We start from the raw sequence: 23113 nt of genomic DNA, 5'->3' as shown, positions 1-23113 counted from the left end.
TTCCGTAGACAAAATTTTTGCAGCTTCGGGGGTTTCTTGTGTGACTATTTCAGAGGGGTTTCCTGAAGAATAACAAAGGACGAGAACTTAGTGTTTCAAAACCAAACGGAGGGAATGGTAGAGAGAGAGAGAGAGAGAGAGAGATATATATATATATATATATATATATATATATATATATATATATATGCTTCTCTCACAGTACTATAAAAAATTGTATAATATCAACTGCAAATCTACATGCCACCATCGTATGTTTTGTACAGAACACTTATTGATGGGGAGAATAAATGATAATACTTCAAAATGTTAAACTAGCAGCTTGCTTACAAGAATAATAGCTTGTGAAAGAATATGGACTTGAATTTGATCACACTATTGTTGGTGTGGCAATTTGTATTATATTTATATCATGTACATGAACGGGAAAATCACAATTGAAAAGATTTTACGAAAGGTAAGAATCCACAATATTTTCACAGATCATGGAAGATTTACTCTATCAATGAAATTGGCACAAATCATGGAAGATTGGCTCTATCAATGAAATCAGCACAAATCATGGAAGATTTGCTTTAACACACCCCCTCAAGAGAAACGGTGGCGGTGTCATTGTGAGCTTGTTGCACATAACAAGAAATTAGAATATGGATAGAGGCTTTGTCATTACATCAGCCGTTTGCACCTATGTAGGAATGAAGTGAACTTCCAATTGCTTCTTACTGATTAAACCACGACCAAAATGACAGTTAATTTCCAGTGCTTGGTTGGTGCATGGAAGATGGGGTTTGCAACCATATATGATGCCCCATTATCACAAAGAACAAGTGGTGATTTGAGGAAGATTATATTAAAGATCTCGAAGGAGTTGTAATAGCCATACTAATTTAGAGGCTGCATTAGCCACCACTTTGTATTCCGATTCAAGATTGGATCGAGCAACCGTTGGTTGCTCTTTAGAAATCCAAGAATCCGAGTTGGGACCAAAATAAATACAATAGCCATTAGTAGACTTTAAGTCATTAGGGCAGCCGACCCAATCAGCATCTGTATAGGCGGTAAGGGACAATTGGTGCATAGAATGCAAGGTAATCCCATGATGAATAGTGACTTTGAGATAGCGCAAAATTCGTTTGACGACTGACCAATGATCCATAGTTGCATAATGCATGAATTGGCACACTTTATTGACAGCAAATGATATATTTGACCTGGTAAGAGTGAGGTATTGTAGTGCCCCAACCGTACTTCGATATGTGGAGGCATTAGTCGGTGGTTCAACACTTTTCTTTGACAACTTAAAAGCCGAGGGAGTCATAGGCGATGAGTAAGGTTTTGCATCGACCATACTTGTGTGAGTGAGAAGAGCAGTAGCATAATTGGATTGAGTGAGGGACAACCCAATAGAGGATCTATGGGCTTTGATGCTAAGAAAATAAGATAGATTTTCCAAATCAATGATTACAAACTCAGTGCCAAGTTGAGTGATTAGTTCGGTGATGGAGGAGGTAGAGCTCCCAGTAATGATGACATCGTTAACATAGATGAGAAGAATTAGAATATGGTCATATTATGTTGAATGAATAATGAATAGTCGGCAATGAAGGCCACGAATTAGATAGATAATAAGTATGAACTTAACCGAGAAAACCAGGCTCTTAGAGCTTTTTAGCCCATATAGAGCTTTCCCAAGATGACATTGATGGCCAGGATAACGCAAATCAACAAATCCTTAGGGTTGCTTCATGTTGACTTTCTCTTTAATGGTATCATGGAGAAATGAATTCTTGATGTTCAATTGGTGTAGAGACCAGTTATATGTAACGGCTAAGGAGAGAACAACTCAAATCATTGTCGACTTGATTCTTGGACTAAAATTTTCATCATAGTCTAAGCTAACCTGTTGAATAAAGCCAAAAACCATCATGATAGCATGACCCTTTGATGTTCCTACGCATAGGACAGTTGTATGGTTCGAACCATTTGCTCACCATAGGTATTTTTGTCCCATGTCATAAAATGAGAGACGGTTGTCTATCCTAGGGTGAGCAAAAAGAACCGACTAGATCGAATCGGCTAGTTCAATCCGGTTCTCAATTTTGTAAAGTTGGAATCGATAATTATTAGTCCGATTCCCGTTCTAGAGGTGGAACCGCCCATCCATACTATTTGGATCCAATCGACTATTTTTTTAAATTTTGATTTTATTTCTTAAAAATCTTTAAATAAAATGTTAAGCTTTTTTTTTTGTCAATACTGTCGGGGACGATACAATCTTAATCGTAGATCCATATACCATTACCGCATATTTTGCATAAAGCATTCATTGATTGGGAGATCGTGTGGTAAGAAATAACCGATAGTACTATCAAGCGGATTTCACTTGGAAAAGAAAATGTTGTAAGATAATCTAAAGATCGAATGTCTCGATTATACGTTGTCAAACTAAATCACGTATAATCAGAATCGAATGCGGAAATGTAAAGACTCTTTACTTACCTCCAGCCATTGATGAAAACGATTGACAAATCGAAATTCGCGGAGCGTTAAACGGTCGACGATAGATGCTTCTAGCCAATTGCTCTCTCTATGCGATGGTGTGTTTACTGTAGAAACGTACGTTACGTATATACGTTTGAATGAAAACTAATGATAGAGGGTTTGGCTTAGATGACCCTTTTATATTCTCCCCTTCGGATAACATTGTCCATCAAGACGTTATCGTAATCTTTGGGCGTTGTGACTCTTAAGCGAGAACAGTTATCATTCAAGTTAACGCGATCAATAAATGTTAATGAAATAATCAAATGTGGGATCACATTATCTATAAAATATTATAACAAATGTTCCATACTAATGGATTCAGGTCCATAACCATGGGTCCCTTAGAATCGTACTTGAGAGTTTCCTACTTCATACGGCTCATTGTTCAATTCTTGTGGTGTCCCAATAAAAATCACTACACGTTTGGCTTTTTTGTTAGGCTAGTAGTTTCCTAATTAACATTGGTATTTCTACACATTTAAAACGTGAATATGCGTTTCAAGCACATGCAACCGATTTCAGGCACTTCTAGTCCGGTCCTCGATTAGGAAACTAGGAACCGGTCCCTTCGATCCAGTTCCCGATTCCAGGTTGGACCGGACCGAATCGGGAACCGATCAATCTTAATCTACTCCTTAGGCGAATGTAAAGTTCGAAGGCTCAATGTAACTATTCAATATAGGTGAGCCACACAATATAAGCAATCCGGCTATAGACCGGTCATACGGACAATTACAAAGCTAAATGCACACTTCTTCGAGGAATCGATTCCAGGCGAAGAATAGTTTAATCTTGAGTAGTTTTGGAATGATGCTTGTGCATAAACACGAGGTAAAATGATTATTAAGGTTCTGCGTACCCTTCAGAATGAACCTTGCCTATATGGCCAAAATCCCGATCGATGCGCTTATTTCACGGTAGATCCAATGGACACCGCTTTCGGAACATGGATGGGGAACTCGTGAATCTCGTCCATCCATGGGTTCTTCTCCTTCGTCGGGTCGACAGTCCTCAGCGCCCGCCATACTACGCTGTTGCACTTGAATCCGGACCCGAAAGCAATCTGCCATGTCCTATCGCCTTTCCTAATCCTTCCTTGGGCCTCCGAATAGGTCAATTCGTACCATGGCGAGCTACTCGACGTGTTCCCGAACCGGCATAGAGTCATTCGTGAGGGCTCCATGTGCCAATCGGTGAGCTCGAGGTTCTTCTCTATCTTGTCGAGAACAGCTCGGCCTCCAGCGTGGATGCAAAAATGCTCGAAGGCCAGCTTGAAGTCGGGAATGTACGGCCTAATCTTCATCTTGAACACCTTCCTCGCAACCAAGGTCACGAAGAACAAGAGCTGCTCCGACATCGGAAGCACTAACGGGCCGAGGGTCATGATGTTGGTCTTTAGGGCTTCCCCGGCGACCGCCATCAAGTCCTTGGAAAGCGACACGCCGACTATCTTCTTCTCGTCCTCTCGCTGGAACACGCAGCCGTAGCTCTTGTCATCCGAGCCTTTGTGGGTGCGCACGGTGTGGATGAGTTGGTACTTGGAGCGCCGGCGGTCAGAGGACCGGTTGGAGAGGAGGATCGCTGCGCCGCCCATCCGGAAGAGGCAGTTCGTGACCAGCATCGACCGGTCATTGCCGAAGTACCAGTTGAGGGTGATGCTCTCGATGCTCACCACTAGGGCATAAGAGTTAGGATGCACCTAGTGATTGATTCGTAAGAGAAGTAATAAGATTAGGCCGAAGTTTCATTTTCATGAGACCAAATTCCCTAGGGAGACAACCTGGAAACTTTTGCACCTAGTAGATAGAACAGATAGTAAATCTAGAATGCACAAAGCTTATTTTCCACTCGGTTGTCATACATCGGATTCATAAATGCGAAAAGTCCTATTTGAATGATAGCTAAGCCAAATATACCATTGGCTTTATCGCTCTCTGTCCTGGTTATTGCATTCATCGCTACATATTTGTAGGTAGGAACAGATATTGTCGGGAGTTGACGATCAATTTAAGGCTCTAGCTCAGAGAAAAGTCGGTACCCTAAGCCACCGATATCGTCAATTCATTGCGGATGGCAGGCAAGAACATGTGGAAAGGACAAGAACTCTCTTTCCTAGATCCTGTGCACGATGAATCTTGGATTGACTTATCAGCTAAGTAGCACCGATACCAATACTAATATGCGACACGATACGAAACGACATGCCGGCATGAGTTTTTTAAAAAATAAAGAATTCCGACATATTGGGACACGTTGTATATTAAATGTATATTTTTATAGATAAATGATAAATTATCATGTGTATATAAAAATATCAGGAATGAGTTTCTTCTATTCTTCCGTTAAAGATTCACAATTAATTTCTTTTTTTTTTTGGTTGGCTGTGTATATGAATTCAGTATATATATATTTTTGATAAATTTCATTTTGACCCTTAATTTATTGAAAATGCTTGAAATTGATTCCGTGCGTGTTGAAATAACATATCGGGATGCTGGACTAACGTATCACTAGCGTGTCCGAAACATTGACCAAGTATCGGTCGCATGTTGAAAAATGTCAAAGTATCGAAGACGACACGATACGAAAATCACGAAGAGTATCGATGCTTCCTAGCTTCCGTCATCTAGGTTTCGAGGGCTCCGAGTTCAAACCACTCACTAACCCCGACTTCCCAACCATCCAAAGCGTAAACTAGGGAAAGATAATACCTGAAGTTTTACTGTCCGCACAACCTAAGTAAGTTAGGTTTTTTTTTTTTTGGTCATGATTCTATTTTTGATGGAATGTTTTTAAATTACGGGTGCGTTTGGTTGGAGGGAAACCTCCGTCACTAATGATTTGTTTTCCTTTTATTGGTGATAAGTTACCGAAACCGTTTTCTGGTGTTTGATTATCATTTGTAAAATAATTTCAATCTCATGACTTTAGCTGAGGAAAAAAAAACAAAATTCATATTTTTAAAAACATTTTTATGTTTTTTCTTGTTCTTTTTATCTTTTTCTTCCTCCACCGGTCGTTGGGCCTTGGCGATGACCGGCCACAGGAGGTCGAGCTCACTAGGCAGCCAGCAAGGTCGAGCCTCCCCAGGATCTGGCGAGGCTTGACCTCATGAGGATGGTTGCTTGCCATCGCAGAGGCCCGATGACCGTTGGCTAGAGAAGAAAAAGAAAATAAATAAAAAATAAAAAAATTAAAAATTCGAGATGAATAGTTATAAAAGTGTTTTCACCTCTTCGGATTAGAAAATTCACTTTCTTAATTTTATGCATGAATTTTTCGTTAACCGGAGAGTGTTTTCCATTGACTAAGTTATTTTCGGCGAACCAAACGGGTTAATAACTAATTCGTGAAAAACACTTTTACTCAAAGAAGCACGCACCCTGCATAACACACTATATCAACATAAAATGGCTTGCTATTCAATAGTGAACCTAATAAAATTCCTATCACCCGACTTACATTTAGGATTTCGTCCGTCGATGAAAGTTTTCATTCCTTGTTTGCTTGGATAACAATGAGGGCGTTGTTCATAAAAAGTTGCTTCTATATATTATACGTTGAAGAACAGAGAAAAAGGAAAAGAGAAACAAAACCTGTAATAACTGGTTAGCAAGGTCGATAGAAATCAATCCAGTGCTGCAACCCATCCCGCCAAGATTGTAGCTCAACACATTCTCGCTGAGCTTGTAGTGGCTCACGACCATCGCCGACAGTGATGGCGTCGGGTTGAACAAGCTGCAGTTCACGACCAGGATCCCTATGTCCTTGGCCTTGACCCTGGTCTTGGCCAGCAGCTGGTCGACCGCCCCAAACATGACGGCCTCAACCTCTGCCCGCGCTTCTTCTAGGCACTGGTTTGGTGGGACCCGGAGCACGGCCTCAGGCACGTACGTCCGCTGTCCGAGCCCGGACCGCTCAAGGATCCGCTGCTGGAAAGCTAGGTTCTCCTCAGTGAAGGCAGTCGTGAGCTCCGACCGCTCCATGAAGGTCTCACGGGTGCATATCCGGGCCGGGTCAGGCTTGTAGCAGGCGAAGTCGACGAGGTAGACTTTCCTGGGTCGGGCCATGGAGTAGAGAGTGACCAGAAACACCATGAGGGTCGAGCAGAGGACAACGCTGACGAGGTTGAACCTGAGCTGGTCCCAGAGCTGGGCCAGGTCTCTGGCCGTGAGGGTCGAGAGGTGGGCGGAGGAGATGCCGAGGAGTGGCACGAGGAGTAAGTACATGGCGTTGGAGATGAGGTAGTGGTAGCCGAGCTTCACGTACTTGAGTTTCGCAGGCAAGGGGAAGTTTCTGAGGTTGCGGTACGATGGTCTGTTCGAGTCTTGGCTTCGAGGTTCAACTGAGACGGCCATTTCTGCAGAAGGACGAGATTTTTCAGCTTCAACTTCTGGGGTTGCTCTTGCATGTGTGTCTTCTTCAGTGGGGTTTCCTGAAGAATAAAAAAAGACGAGAACTTATTAGCAATGGATGGGGAAGATTGGGGAGCGTTTGGGGGTGAATTTAAAGAGAGTGCGTGGTGAACGTAGAGGAGCTATTTCATCTTGACCCCATACTCATCTGTAATATTTATGGCACATACCAAATGTGTGGTCAGCACGGTCATCCCATTAATTAACATTAGGTCAAACACCAACGGAGAGACGAGGAGTTTTACCATGTGTAATCTGGTACACGTGTCCAGCTAGTGTGTGGCAACCATTGGACGACAAGGGCCCCACGTTGATGACGTGGAAAACAAACCGTTTGAGATTACAGGAATAATAGTTTGCTCCCAAAGTTTGAATATGAAGTGAAAAACAGGTTTATATATCTTGACAAGCGAGCTCCGCGGGAAAAGTGTTGCTAAGAAACTATGCTTATAAAGAAGGAAACCGATAAATGAGGGAAAGAATGAGTGAGGAATCGGATTGAGAACTCTATGGATAGATGAGGTTTCCCAATGTCCCCATTCGTCTTAGGATCACGAGGAACCTAAATGTTGAGTGCTATGGCTATGTGTCGTGCCCTTCCCTAAGATGAATCCACGAAAGGAAATTAATGGATTACTCGGCCGAAGACTTAGCTCGGATTCTTTCAAGTCAATATCACTTTTGGGTTTTGATCAATCAAATTCACATACAATTTAATTCAATTAGGAGTTGCCACTAATTTCTTGTAGATTGATAAAAGTATCCCAAGTAAAATGTGGAAAAACATCTTACTTCTGCAAATCAGAGGTTCATGGATATGAAATTTGGTTACGCTATATCAATCAGACATCCTTTTAGTACATTTTCTCTTCAATTTCAATAATATTTAGCAGACAGTTTGGGCAAGTTTTAATCCTAAGCCACTAACTGCAATGGCTGATTATGTAGGGTGCATTAGTGGCATAGGATAAATTGATCAAAACTTGAGAAAATACACCAAAAATATGTTTGATTAATCTAGCATAACCAAGTTCCCGAATACATTGAATCTTTGGTTGTTATGAGTAAAATGCACTTCCCCATTTTACTTGGGTGATTGGGTATTTAATTGACCTGTAACCCATTAGTAGCGGCTCCAAATGATAAGATAGATTGCATAATTAAATTGAGTACCAAGTTGCGATCGGTAAGGTTTGAGAGAGCTTGCACTAAACGTGAGCCATTGCCTCGCAAGAGGAACCTTCGTTCCTGTTTAGTAGTCCACTACCATTGAACTTGAATAAGATAATTAGAATAAATTTATCCAAGAATTCCAATCCTATATAGGAGTTGTCACTAGCTTATTGGGGTCGGCTAGCAGCCAAGTGAGGTACGGAAATATACCTCACCTCCTACACAAAGTACAAGTAACTACTGGGTTTGCTATGACTTTTTACAACCGTCTAATTGTTACAGAGGTTTTTGCTTTTGTTCGGTACATAATGATTGAAGCTAACTTGAAACTAGAGATTGACTGGATTACACTAATTGTCTAATTAATGCTCTTTCGATATCCTAACTTGATTGGTTTGTCATATAAATGATTTGGAGGATCTTTGATCATTTTATTAACCTAGGCCACTGAATGATGTCCATGCATGAGTACACGATTAGCAAAAGTAAAATAATCACAAACATACAATAAATGTAAAGTGCATGAGAGTAAACTCGATGAAGCCAAATTCAAATTAAGTCCAACTTCTTCCCTAAAAGATTAATATGCTAAACTCATATCGACATTGCTCTCTAAAATCTTTAAACTAGATGCATGCTAACCAAAGAAAATTAAGCTAATTCTAGTGCTAAAATTTAACACCTTAATGAATGGTTATTTCAAGGGTTAAAAAAATAAATTATTATTTCTAAGCTATTTTCTGATTTTATCACTTTTAAATTCTTGGTTAACTTTATATTAATTTTTTAATTACGAAAAAGAGGGATCCGGGCTGCGGGGCTGGGTCCTTGAGCCCAGTCTGAATATTGGCTGTTGTGGACTCAGATTGGGCCCCTATCTCAATCATATTCAAAACAAAGCCAGATGAAGCCCAACCTAATAAAATCGAATTAGGCCCAAGTTAATCTAAATCGAAACCGGCCCAAACTTACCTAGACCGAGCAAGTCCAGATCCTCTAGACCAGAATCAAGCCCAGACTCATCAACCCAAATAAAACTCAAACCCACTAAACCTATTCAGGCCCAAAGTTGACCAAGCCTAACTAAGCCCAATTTTGCTATTGTCGTTTGGGCCACTTCACCCACTTCATCGTCGTCGTCTTCTTCAAGCTAGCCAAGAACAAGCGACCCCGACCAAGCTCCCTCTCCGGCTGCTCCTGGCTTTCGCTGAATCGCAACCATCACCTACGGTCACCGCCGTTAGTCCTCACTTCCACCGCCATAAACCATCCCTTCCGACCACCTCCATCATCGTGAAAAATGGTCATGCGTATTAATGGTTTGAAATCCATATTTGTCGCCGGGAACCATGGCCAATCACCATTAAGCCACATAGAATGCACAAAATAGCACGGTAAAATCAAATCGATAACAAGTGAAGGAGACTCTGGTTTACAAGGAGTGAACTGAGAAATACATGAAGGAACCAGTGTTTTGAAAAAATAAAATAAAAAAATGTCACCTAGAATTTGTTAGGATACACCTGTGGGGAGATTGTCAATATGCACGTGTAAGTTGTGTTAGAGAAGTCTCATATCGGAGAATTGATGTTTAGGATAGTCATTGCTTTAAGCTTTTAAACTTTTGAGTGAAGGTGGATCCCACTGAATATGTTGACGGATTCGGATTTGAGCGAACTTTACCGGCTTTGCTTATCAAATTATCAATAACGCAAGCTAATGGTCACGGGTCGATGCAACGGTTAACATATGCGCATTCGTGTCTGGAATTTTTCTCTTTTTGCCGCCGAGAAAGAGAGCTTTGCCCTTTTCTCGAAAATTTACTGCACATCCCTCCTCTTTTCTTGCTCGTTCCAAGAGCGGGTATTTGTAACCTCCATTAGGTCGAGTTTGAATTACGCTCAAGGATTATTCGATGAACTCCTCCTATGGATATGACTGGCCAAAGCTCTGTGGTAACGCCGTGTTAAGATCATGTCACTTACATGTGATGCATGGCTTAAATAAAATGTGAACATAAATTATGCTATGTGATGCATGATTTAAATAAAATGCAAATCTAAATTATGCTAATGGTATTTCGGTTTACAGGTAGGCGTCAACCTCGCCTATATCGGCAAAATTCCGACCAATGTGCTTGTTTCACGGTAGATCCTGTGGACATCCCTTTCGGAACATGGACGGGAACTCGTGACTATCGTCCATCCACAGGTTCATTTCCTTCGTTGGGTCGACTGTCCTCAGCGCCCGCTAAACTACTCTGTTGCGCTTGAATTCAGACCCGAGGGCGATCTGCCATGTCCCCTCCCCTTGCCTAATCCTTCCTTTGGCCTCGTTCCACAATGAGCTATTCTAACGTGTTCCCGAATCGGTATAGAGTCATTCGTGGTGGTTCCATGTGCCAATCGGTGAGCTCGAGGTTCTTCTTAGTCTCGTCGAGAACAGCTCGGCCTCTAGCGAGGATGTAAAAATGCTCGAAGGCCAGCTTGAAGTTGGGAAAGTACGGCCTAATCAAGATCGTGAAGAACAGGAGCTGCTTCGACGTTGGGAGCACTAACGGACCGAGGGTCGTGATGTTGGTCTGTAGGGCTCCCCGGCGACCGCCATCAAGTCCTCAGAGAACGACACGCACAATCTTGTCATCCGAGCCTTTGCGGGGTGTGCACAGTGTGGATGAGCTGGTACTTGGAGCTACGGGGATCAGAGGACCGGTTGGAGTGGAGGATCGCCATGCCGCACATCCGGAAGATGCAGTTGGAGACGAGCATCAACCGATCGTCGCCGAAGTAACAGTTGAGGATGGTGTTCTCGATACTCACAAGAGTTAGGGTGTACCTAGTGATTGATTCATAAAAGAAGTAATTAGATTAGGCCGAAATTTCATTTTCATGAGACCAAAATTCAATTTTCCCTACTATTGCTGAGGGCAAGCAAGAACATGTGGACAGAACAAGAACTCTCTTTCCTAAGTCCGGTGACCTGAAGTTTTATTATCTATCTGCACAACCTCAATAAAGTTAGATTTTTTCTTGTCAGGATTTGAATTTTTATGAAATGTTTTTCAAATTACATGACACACTATCGATATAAAATAGCTTGATATTCAAAAGTGAACATAATAAAATTCCTGTTACCAAACTTATTGGTAGAAGCAGACATTCATGGACTATGGAGGTATTATTTTCCGCAAGTTAGGCATGCAAAGCGGTTGTACAAACTCGTGCCGCTGTGAGCATCCATTCCGTGCGATGATTCATGCCCATTTTTTCGATAGAAGAACAACTACAAAGTCAACATCCAGCTGCACGGATCTTGTCTGTTTTGCATTCACGCGATGACTCCAAAAGTTACCCTCAAGGGATTATTGTTAGGAGTCACCTGAGTGATAATTATCTTTCACTAGAATCATGATCACCTATTTATTTGATCGAGTAATCGACTTTTGGGTTGGAATGCAGCAAATCTTGATTCGAATAGCAGTGTCTCCTCTTCATACTTACCTTGTAGATCATATCCGTCATCTTAAAAATGAAGCCTTATTCGATACATGCGAACATGGCGGTTTGCATATATTTATAGGGCTTAATCCACCCCGTGAGGTAACGATAGCTCAGGTCGTAAGAAATTCGCATAGTAGATACATTGCTGAGGCTCTGAGGCGAACCAATAACTTCTATGTTCTTCTATGTTACCAATGAAAATTAACCTTGCGTTTTAATTTCTAACATGTGAACTAATGGTTTGCTACATGATGTATATTGACATGCAAGTTTTTTATCAACTAGAAAATATGATGGGGTGTTTTGTCTGGTGGTGATTAAACACTTAAATAATAGTGGTTTGAAGACCCAAGTACAGCACTAAAACCTTATACAATTCCTTAAGATTATTTTCTCACTTAGCCTACCTACCTTTCCTTCTTTTTTTCTTTAAAAAGGCGAATTGCTCAAGAATTCTCACTAAACCTATCTGCGCATATCAGCCAGCAAGAAACCTATGACATGTCCAGATCTTAATGTCTGTTGACCCTTTGATGTCCAAAGAAGAAGCTCGTTGACCAAACAACTGCCTTTTCTTTTTATTTGTTCATCCAATCAATGAATTGGTTCATGAGTCATACCAGCAATTTTGATCACTCAGAGAGAAAGACAACTAGTGTTAACTTGCTTACCAAACTCTGGTTCAGCATTTATAAAACTGTTGACTAATCTTTAGGAGTATTTGTTAATATATTCTGGTGCACTGCCCATCCTAGATTTATAACACTGTTATTTCTTATTTTTTGTGAACTTCAAATAGGGGTTGCAATTGCACTACTTCATGCTATTATGTTCAGCAACAGCTTATAGTTTTTCCCCTTTACGTACTCTATATTATCTTCGCAACATAATAATAAGGATCTTGTTAAAAAGTATGCAAGTGTTAAACATAATTTATAAAAATATTACAATCTTCAAAATAATGCTTATACGCTTCATCTAAACAGCCAATGTGTTACAAATTGCGATATTTCCTTAGCTGGTTAACAAGTATTCCCGATGTATTCTTTGAAGCATGACGCCTTAAGAAATTCACTATATGAAAATGTTTAATGTCGTCCCTAATCTTAAATTAAAGGAATGACTCTATTGAACATTTTGATACGATTCAGGAACCATATTGAATATATACCGAAAGCCCACGATTCACATTGAATGGATTTAAAGTTGATGGACCATATTGAACAAATTAAAAATCCATGGATCACATATGAAAAGGAAATATTCTAATTTTCAAAGTATCGATTGTTCTCGCGATATGCACAATCGCAATTTTAAAATTAGATTATTTCCTAAGCATGTTTAACAATTGTAACAATGCACTCAGTCAAGAAAAACCATATTAGGAACTACTTTCCTACCACTACCAAGTACTTCATTACCATAAATTTATAATATTGCTTATACTGCTAATGTGGGTCAGCTATTGTAATGTATGGACCTATCAACTACTATTTCAACTTTTAGTGCTTACTATTTTTTTTACCTGTTGACATTATTAATGAGGTTGAGGACTCTCCAACAAACTAAACCCTACTTACTTAAAAAGGGAACGTCAGACCCTTCCCGTATATAATGCTATCCAAATAACTTATTAATATTCTTATGATATTATTAAAACTATTATTGGTTCCTCCAAACATACCAACCCACCTTCATCCACAGGTAAGGATTTCACGTAAATTTCATGTTGAAGGAAACTCCATAAGCACAACAGAGAGAAAATTACTTAATTATTCATAAACGTATTGTACGAATACCAATTTAGTACTAAAATTTTCAATTTTATCAATTTTGTCATAAACCTTGTGTGAAATTTCAATGTAATCATTCCATTCTATTTTTGTAGAAATCGCTGGCATGGCTAGTCATCGATAGCCGCCCTATGGGTCATATTGACGCGTTAGCAATTCCCTGCGAGAATTAGCTGGAAAAACTATATTGGAACTTTTGAATAAAGGTTCAATACTAAATTGACAAAATTCTAAAGTTTAAGACTGAATTGGCATCCGAATAGTAATTTTAGGGTTGATTGGATAATTTCTCCTAACAACAGGAGTGGACACGTAATAAGAAGACGTGCGAAAAAATTTCAGCTTTAGTTTTGAGATCAAATTTGTTGTTCGTAATGTTCATTGTGAATACCAGTGTTGTGTTTGTCACTCTTTGAGAGTAAACCTATAACTTTCAAGTTATTGTAGTTCTAATGAAACTTATTTCCGGTTTCTAGTGTTTTTCCTTCAAATCCTTTAAAATTCATTGTGATTTAATTTAATTTCAGCATCACTGTTTCAAAAAATTTTTTTTCAAATTTTCTTTTTGTCGCTCCAGTCTAGTATTAATTCTACTGTTTTCCTTGAATTATCGTCTAATTTCCAATTTTCTGGACTTTGCTTTTCCAACACTCTTATTTTCTCGTCATTCAGACCGAAATAAATCTTTTTTTTTAATCACAACGGAATTGAACATGCGTTTATTTTATCTTATTGGAGAAAAGAACAGATCTGAACCCTAGCGATGGCGTGGAATATTTTCTCGTTGAGTATTTAACGTTAATGTATAGTGGGTGGCGTGTGCGGTTCGGACCTTTTGTTCACCATCGGTTTTTTGGTCCCATGTAATAAAACGAGATCGAGACCGCCGTCCAATCAACCAAAATAAACTCACGGTCGACTTGTGAAACTTCTGGATTTTCGAATTAAATTTAGGTTACTAGGCTAGCAGAGCAGACGTTCGTTTAGTGCATTGAAACAAGTAAGGATTCGAGAGGTCACAACATCAGAAAGCCTTATAGAGTGCGAAGCCTCGATTTAACTATTCAATATAGGTGAATATAGGTGATCTACACCAATAATTTCTTCAAGTAATCCAGCTATAGAAAACCTGCTTTGACCGGTCATATGGACAATTACAAAGCTAAATGCACAATTCTTCCGGAAACCCATTCCAGGCTAAGGAAAGTTTAATCTTGAGTAGATTTGGAATCATGCTTGTGCATGAAACAAAGGCAAAAAGATAATTAAGGTCCAATCATCCTTCAGAATCAATCCCTATATTGGCAATAAACCAACCGATGCGCTTATTTTGTGGTAGATCCGATGGACACCGCTTTCGGAACATGGACGGGGAACTCGTGAATCTCGTCCATCCATGGGTTCTTCTCCTTTGCCTGGTCGACGGCCCTCAGCGCCTGCCAAACTGCGCTGTTGCACTTGAATCCGGACCCGAAAGCGATCTGCCATGTCCTATCGCCTTTCCTAATCCTTCCTTTGGCCTCTGAATAGGCCAATTCGTACCACAATGAGCTACTCGACGTGTTCCCGAATCGGTATAGAGTCATTCGTGATGGCTCCATGTGCCAATTGGTGAGCTCAAGGTTCTTCTCTATCTCGTCGAGAACAGCTCGGCCTCCAGCGTGGATGCAAAAATGCTCGAAGGCCAGCTTGAAGTCGGCAATGTACGGCCTAATCTTCATCTTGAACACCTTCCTCGCGACCAAGGTCGTGAAGAACAAGAGCTGCTCCGACATCGGGAGCACTAAAGGGCCGAGGGTCGTGATGTTGGTCTTCAGTGCTTCCCCGGCGACCGCCATCAAGTCCTTGGAGAGCGACACACCGATCTTCTCCTTCTCATCCTCTCGCTGGAACACGCAGCCGTAGCTCTTGTCATCCGAGCCCTTGTGCGTGCGCACAGTGTGGATGAGCTGGTACTTGGAGCGGCAGCGGTCGGAGGACCGGTTGGAGAGGAGGATCGCCGCACCCCCCATCCGGAAAAGGCAGTTCGAGACGAGCATCGACCGGTCATTGCCGAAGTACCAGTTGAGGGTGATGTTCTCCATGCTCACCACTAGGGCATAAGAGTTAGGTTGCACCTATTGATTGATTTCCAAGAGAAGAAATAGGATTAGGCCGAAGGTTCATTCTCATGAGACCAAAACCCCTAGGGAGAAAACCTGCAAACTTTTGCACCTAGTAGATAGAACAGATAGTATATTGAGAATGTACAAAGCTTATGTCCATGTCCGTTGTCATATATCGGATTCATAAATGCGAAAAGTTCTATTTCAATGCTAGTTAAGCCAAATATACCATTGGCTTTGTTACTCTGTCTTGCTTATTGCATTCATCGCTATATATGTAGGTAGGAACAGATACAGTTGGGAGTTGATGATCAATTTAAGGCTCAAGCTCACAGAAAAGTCGGTACCCTAAGCCACCGATCTCGTGAATTCATTGCGGATGGCAAGCAAGAACATGTGGACAGGACAAGAACTCTCTTTCCTAGATCCGGTGACCCATATTTTGTGGCACAATGAATCCTGGATTGACACATCAGTGGATCAATTTGTTGGACGTCATCCAGGTTTCAATGGTTCCGAGTTCGAACCACTCACCAACTCCCCCTTCCCAACCAGCCAAAGCGGAAACTAGAGAAAGAAAAATGCCTGAGGTTCTACTGTCTACACAACCTAAGCACAGCTGGTTTTTTTCTTTGTCATGATTCTACTTTATATGAGACGTTTTTAAGTTACATGGCACACCATCAACATAAAATGGACTGCTATTTAGTAGGGAACCTAACAAAATTCCTATTGCCCAGCTTATTATATTTAGCATTTCGTTTGTTGATGAAAGTTTTCATTCCTTGTTTGCTTGGATGACACTGAGGGTGTTGTTCATAAGAAGTTCCTATTATCAATCTTATACTTTGAAATATAGAAAAAGAGAGAGAGAGAGAGAGAGAGAGAGAAAAAAAGAAACCAAACCTGTAATAACTGCTTAGCAAGGTCGATAGAAATCAATCCAGCGCTGCAACCCATCCCACCAAGATTGTAGCTCAAAACATTCCCTCTGAGCTTGTAATGGTTCACGATCATTGCCGACAGCGACGGCGTCGGGTTGAACAAGCTGCAGTTCACGACGAGGATCCCTATGTCCTTGGCCTTGACCCCGGTCTTGGCCAGCAGCTGGTTGACGGCCCCGAACATGACGGTCTCGGCCTCCGCCCGCACTTCCTCCATGCACGGGTTCGGCGGGACCCGGAGCACGGCCTCGGGCAGGTACGTCCGCTGCCTGAGCCCGGACCGCTCGAGGATCCGCCGCTGGAAAGCGAGGTTCTCCTCAGTGAAGGCGGTGGTGAGCGCTGACCTCTCCACGAAGGTCTCGCGGGTGCATATTCGGGCCGGGTCGGGCTTGTAGCAGGCGAAGTCGACGAGGTAGTGTTGACAGATATGCGGATTGATTGCCAATCCCGGTCAATCATGGAAAGGCAGCAGATTGCAAGGAATCAATCATGATATTCCGGGATGAATTGTGAATCAAAAATTGATTTAAATTGATCTTATTATTCTTTCCTTTTTTATATACACCTTTTGTATTATAAATGTAGACATACAATTGTGATTCCAGTAATACATTGAAAATCTTCTCCTTCTTCATCTTTGTTACATGGTATCAGAGCACTCCACGATCCTAAACCTAGCTTCCGCAAACCTTGATTCTAAAGTGCTAATCCTCGCCATCATCCCCTAATCTGTTGTTGCAAAATCTAACCTGCAAAACAGCGTCAGCACTCCGGCGTGGAAATCAGCATCCAGATAATCAAGCCACAAGAAAAACCTTTTTTTTTTTTTTTCCGTTTCTACCTTATCGATACCATGGCAACAAATCCAACTTCAACCGAAGGGAATCAAAATACAGGAAACACAAACCTGGAAGATGTCCCTCGGTCGGAGCAACTTACTGAAGAAGTGCGGACAGAAGATTCAGTACAAGTTCAGGCTCAGTCCACGCAAACCGTTCAGTGGATGCCTTTCCAGGCTTCATCGCAGCACCCTATACAATGGGTACCGATTCATGGTTCATACAACCCATGGGTTTATGGACTACCGCAGATGATCTATCCACAAGGGCTTGCGAACTATGTTTTCCAGCCAGAAGGAAGCCCACAATCAAGTGACGGGATAGAATCTGGAGCAAAAATTCCTGTCTCGGGACAAGCCTCAGACCCAAATATTGCAAATGCGAGTTGGAGCCCATACACGGCACCACAACCCGGAATAGCGTCCTCGGGTCAATCGGTGGATCCGAGGAGCACCGGTTTGGGTGGGAACCCCTACCCGACTTCTCGACCCGGATTCGCGCCGTTTCCTTTCCCGGTCATCACTGGCCGCCCGGAACCCGGTGATCCCCTGTACACCTGTACAGCAGATGGACCAGAACTCAAACTGATTTCCCAGCAACTCACCAGTTTAGAGAATTACTCGACATGGGCAAGGGAACTCCGGAGGGCGCTCGTAACCAAAGACAAAGAAGGGTTCCTTGACGGAACTATTCCGACTCTAGTAGACGAACGCCAAGCTCAACTCTGGAACAAATGCAATCAACTTGTTCGCACTTGGATTGGCAATTGCATAAGTTCAGAAGTCGCGGCCGGTCTGCCCCCGACGGAAGATTCTCGGACGATGTGGGAAAACATAAAAGAAATGTACGGGAAGCTCGATCGGGCCAGAATTTTTGCAATTACTAAGCAATTATCAGAATTGAAGCAAGGAAATTTGTCAATTAAAGACTGCTTCAACAGGCTGTCTGCGCTCTGGAATGAGCTAGAAGCGGTTGAAGAGAAACTCGATGGTCCCGAAACAACCTTGAAGCAATACAAGGAAATCAAGGAAAGGGAAAAAGCGACGCGTTTTCTACTCATCCTCAATGATGAGTACCTGGCATTCCGGACACAGATCCTCGCAATGGAGCCGCCTCCATCTATCGGCCGAATATATCAACTTGCAATCCAGGAGGAAAGCCAGAGATGTGCTTCCTCAGACCACGAAAGGAGAAGTGATGGTGTCATCCTCGGAGCTCAAACAAACCAGCGACGGAGGGCACCAAGCAAGAGGCTGCAGAACGAAAGAGAAGGGAAGAGCACTTTCGGGTTTCACAATGGGAAACCTAAAAGCCTGACGAGTCACACAGAAGGCCACGATCCATCTGGGCAATCGGACGGCTCAGGTTTTATCCGGTTCTTAGCCGGATCCGACGGTTCCCGCAATGCCACATCGGCATATTTTTTCCCCAAAACCGATGGCCAGAATTTTGCCACATGGTTAGATAGCAAAAATAAAAAAAATAAAGGGAAATTATATTGCGATTTTTGCAGGCGCCCACACCATACAATGGAAACTTGCTGGAAGCTCCATGGGAAACCAAGTGGAAAAGAAAAAAGGCCAAAGGAATCAACGGTACATCAAGTTGCCGGGGTCAATCAATCGGTATCTATGAACAATACCAGCAACTAATGAGAGCTCTAAAACTCATGGAAGTGGATGACAAAAAAGCTAGCTTCTCAGGTATTTCCTATTGCTTGATGAACTCAATTATGAGTAGTGCATGGGTGATTGATTCGGGGGCTAGTGATCACATTATTTGCGATGACAGTCTATATTCCTCTGTTTATGAAAAACATGATTCATCCACATTCGTACGACTCCCAGATGGAAACACCACTCCTGTCACAAAAATTGGCATAGTTGAACTCGGTCCCCACATTACACTTCGAAACGTCCTCTATGTCCCACAATTTACATTCAATCTCATTTCTATTTCTAGAGCATGTGAGGATAATTCCCATCGGGTCATTTTCAATTCGATAACCTGTCTATTTCAGGACCTTTCGACGGGCAAACCGATGGGCTTGGGTAAAGTTTCGGAAGGGCTATATTTCTGGACTACATTCCCAAAGAATTTTCTTTTTCCTCATATTTCCCATAAAATGCAATCACTATGCAATTCCAATAATAAAGTTTCCATTCTTCATCAGCGTCTTGGGCATAGTGCTTCTTATCCTTATCCTCAATGTCAGATTTGCCCCCTAGCAAAACAATCAAGAATTCCTTTTCCATCGAGCAATACTCGCACAACGAGTATTTTTGCCCTTATACATGTTGATGTTTGGGGACCATATCACACTCTGACTCGTGATGGGGCCAAATTTTTCCTTACGATTGTTGATGATTTTTCCCGAGCTACATGGGTATTTCTTATGCAATCGAAGAATCAAGTCTTTTCTAAATTGAAGTTCTTTCTCTTAGTATCAAAAAATCAATTCGGAAAATCTGTTCAAAAAATTCGAACGGATAACGGGAGAGAATTTTTCAATCATGACCGTGAAGATCTTTTCTCTTCCCATGGAATTTTACATGAGAGTACTTGCACTTACACCCCTCAACAAAACGGTGTTGTTGAAAGGAAACATCGTCATATTCTTGAAGTCGCTCGTGCCCTAAAATTCCAAGCCTCCATTCCCGAGACTTTCCGGGGTGATTGTGTGATCACGGCTACTTACTTAATTAATCGCATGCCTACTCGAGTTCTCGGTGGTAGGAGCCCTTTTGAACTGCTTTATGGTAAGAAGCCCGAAACCAATCACCTTAAGGTTTTCGGATGTCTTTGCTATGTTACAAAGGTGGGTCCACGAGATAAACTAGATCCACGTGCTCGTCCTTGTATATTTATGGGATATCTAACTTTGCAAAAGGGATATCGTATATATGACCCATCCTCTGGAGAGTTTTTTGTCGGCAGAGACGTTATCTTTCATGAAGAAGTTTTCCCCTTCTAGGAGATGGAATCTTCAACCGACAACAAAGAATCGTCCTCACAAAACAACAAGTTCTTATTAGAAGAAGAGCTGATGCCAACTACGCAATATCAAATGGCTATACCGACGAATGTACCAACTATTTTTCCAACGATTGAGAATGACGTTCCCTCAACCAGCCACATTGGCACTTTCACCCCACCCACCGAGGAAGAAGTTTCACCATTTAGAGGACATTTCTCTTCGGACATCGCAGATAACTCCGAATCCGAACGATCTCTCTCTCCTACGATCGAGGAAGTCGTGCCATGGTGATCGAGCCGGATTACCCATCCCCCCATCCGGACTAAGGATTATGTATGTACTTCATCCTGTACAACAGGTACTCCATATCCTATTTCTTCCTATGTATCTTTCGAGCAATTATCCCCAGATCATAAGTGTTGCGTCAGCCGTATTTCCGAGGTTCGGGAACCAAGCTCATATCACGAAGCCGTTCGTGACCCACGTTGGCGTAAAGCTATGGAGGCAGAATTAAAAGCCTTGGTTGACAATCACACATGGGATATAGTGCCATTACCCCATCATCGTAACCCAATTGGCTGCAAATGGGTGTACAAGATTAAATATAGGGCTGACGGGTCAATCGAACGATACAAGGCACGCCTCGTTGCCAAAGGGTTCACGCAGAAAGAAGGTTTCGATAACCACGAAACTTTCTCTCCCGTAGCTAAGGATGTCACTGTCGGGTCCTTCCTATCTGTTGCTGCCATCCGTGATCGGGAGCTGCATCAAATGGATGTTCACAACGCATTCCTTCATGGCCATCTTGATGAAGAAATCTATATGGACATTCCGGAAGGATTATGGAGGCGAGGAGAGTCTAGAGTATGTCATTTCCGGAAATCCTTATATGGGCTCAAGCGGGCTTCACGACAGTGGTATGCAAAATTCACAGCATCTCTCACCGGAGCGGGTTTCACACAATCGAAGCATGACTACGCCTTATTCATGTGGAAAAAGGGTATGTCATGTATATATATGATAATCTACGTGGATGATATCCTTATCATGGGAAATGATGATTTGGCCATAAAAAGCTTGAAAGAATATCTGCATTCTACTTTACGTATCAAAGATCTAGGACCACCCAAGTACTTTCTAGGCATAGAAATTGCTCGCTCGGATTTTGGAATTTCTCTTAGCCAACGAAAGTTCATCCTGGAGATCATATCGGAGGCCGGATTGTCGGGATGTAGGCTAGTCATTATTCCTATTGAGCAAAATATCGGGTTGACCACAAATGAATATGATGCGGGAATATCGTCAGAAATTAATGATTCGCTACTCGAAGATCCATCTAGTTATCAGAGGCTGGTGGGGAAACCGATTTATCTCACTATGACCGGGCCGGATATATGCTTTGCGGTACGGACCTTGAGCCAATTTATGCAAAAACCCAAGCGATCTCACATGAATGCTGCTCTAAAAGTGGTAAAATATTTAAAGAAGTTGCCGGGATTGGGTATTCTTTTATCACGAGATTGCAATATGGAGATAATCGCCTATTGCGATACCGATTATGCCACATGTCCGATGAGTCGAAGATCGATCACTGGATTTTGCATTAAACTAGGAAAATCTCTACTTTCGTGGAAAACCAAGAAACAACCTCATGGATCCCTATCATCAGCCGAAGCAGAATACGGGGCAATGGCCAAGACCGTGTGTGAAATAGTCCGGTTACGAGGACTTCTCTTAGATCTTGGTATTCAAGTCAAGGGACCAACTACCTTATTTTGTGACAACGATGCAGCAATCAAACTCGCAGGGAATCCTATATTTCATGAGAGGACAAAGCATATAGAAGTGGACTGTCATTTCACCCGAGAAAAAATCCAGGAAGGAATAATCAAGACAAGTGGAATTAACACCACGGAACAACCGGCGGATATTTTCACCAAAGCCTTGTGTCGGAGAGAACATGCATATCTGTTGAGCAAGCTAGGCGTCTTGGATATATATAAGCCACCAGCTTGAGGGGGAGTGTTGACAGATATGCGGATTGATTGCCAATCCCGGTCAATCATGGAAAGGCAGCAGATTGCAAGGAATCAATCATGATATTCCGGGATGAATTGTGAATCAAAAATTGATTTAAATTGATCTTATTATTCTTTCCTTTTTTATATACACCTTTTGTATTGTAAATGTAGATATACAATTGTAATTCCAGTAATACATTGAAAATCTTCTCCTTCTTCTTCATCTTGTTACAGGTAGACTTTCCTAGGTCGGGTCATGAAGTAGAGAGTGACCAGAAACACCATGAGGGTGGAGCAGAGGACGACGGTAACGAGGTTGAACCTGAGCTGGTCCCAGAGCTGGGCCAGGTCTCGGGCCGTGAGGGTCGAGAGGTGGGGGGAGGAGATGCCGAGGAGCGGCACGAGGAGCAGAAACATGGCGTTGGAGATGAGGTAGTGGTAGCCGAGCTTCACGTACTTGAGCCTCACAGACAAGAGGAGGTTCGGGAGGTTGTGGCTCGACGGTCCGTTCGAGTCTTGGCTTCGCGGTTCGACTGAGACGGGGACTGTCTGATCTGGGTTTGGTCGACCGATCTGTTCTTGCTGGTCGGCCATTTCTGCAGAAAAGACGAGATCCTTTGCAGCTTCGGAGGTTTCTCGCGCGTCTTCTTCAGTGGGGTTTCCTTGAAGAATAGCAAAGGACGAGAGCTCGGCGTTTCAAAAGCAAACGGAGGGAAATGGCAGAAAGAGAGAGGGAGACTGAGCCAAAGCTTGGGGAAGATGGCGGTGTTTGGGAGGGTGGATTTAAAGGGGAGAGCGTGGC

At 42.2% G+C, this 23113-nt stretch overlaps 2 protein-coding genes across 2 annotated transcripts in view; both read right to left on the bottom strand.

Annotated features, from left to right (window-relative positions):
- Positions 1-3341: 3341 nt before the first annotated feature.
- Positions 3342-23113, bottom strand: part of LOC115748781 (3-ketoacyl-CoA synthase 11-like) — a 30607-nt gene continuing 10835 nt past the window's right edge. Inside the window, exons 2-3 of the mRNA XM_030685400.2 lie at positions 6141-6836; positions 3342-4243 (exon numbers count right to left, since the gene is read on the bottom strand). Coding sequence (XP_030541260.1) covers positions 3452-4243; positions 6141-6836 — 1488 coding nt within the window. The 3' untranslated portion in view covers positions 3342-3451. The remainder of the gene's footprint in view (positions 4244-6140; positions 6837-23113) is intronic.
- On the bottom strand, positions 14496-23047 carry LOC115748785 (3-ketoacyl-CoA synthase 11-like). The gene is made up of 3 exons (XM_030685403.2): positions 22550-23047; positions 16437-16890; positions 14496-15542 (listed from the first exon to the last, which is right to left on the bottom strand). The coding sequence occupies exons 1-3, from the start codon at positions 22903-22905 to the stop codon at positions 14751-14753; spliced, it is 1602 nt and encodes a 533-aa protein (XP_030541263.1). The 5' UTR covers positions 22906-23047; the 3' UTR covers positions 14496-14750.

Source organism: Rhodamnia argentea, chromosome 1 (assembly GCF_020921035.1).
Source record: "Rhodamnia argentea isolate NSW1041297 chromosome 1, ASM2092103v1, whole genome shotgun sequence".
In the NCBI taxonomy this organism is placed as follows: domain Eukaryota; kingdom Viridiplantae; phylum Streptophyta; class Magnoliopsida; order Myrtales; family Myrtaceae; genus Rhodamnia; species Rhodamnia argentea.
This window is presented reverse-complemented; position numbering and strand designations above follow the sequence as displayed.

What these genes read in the sequence shown, in the direction of transcription:
- LOC115748785 (XM_030685403.2), bottom strand. Translation starts at nt 22,905, where the DNA reads ATGGCCGACCAGCAAGAACAGATCGGTCGACCAAACCCAGATCAGACA. An exon ending in ATGACCCGACCTAGGAAAGT is followed by an intron (nt 16,891 to 22,549) that starts CTACCTGTAACA and finishes TATCTGTCAACA; the next exon opens with CTACCTCGTCGACTTCGCCT. An exon ending in TTGCTAAGCAGTTATTACAG is followed by an intron (nt 15,543 to 16,436) that starts GTTTGGTTTCTT and finishes ATCAATCAATAG; the next exon opens with GTGCAACCTAACTCTTATGC.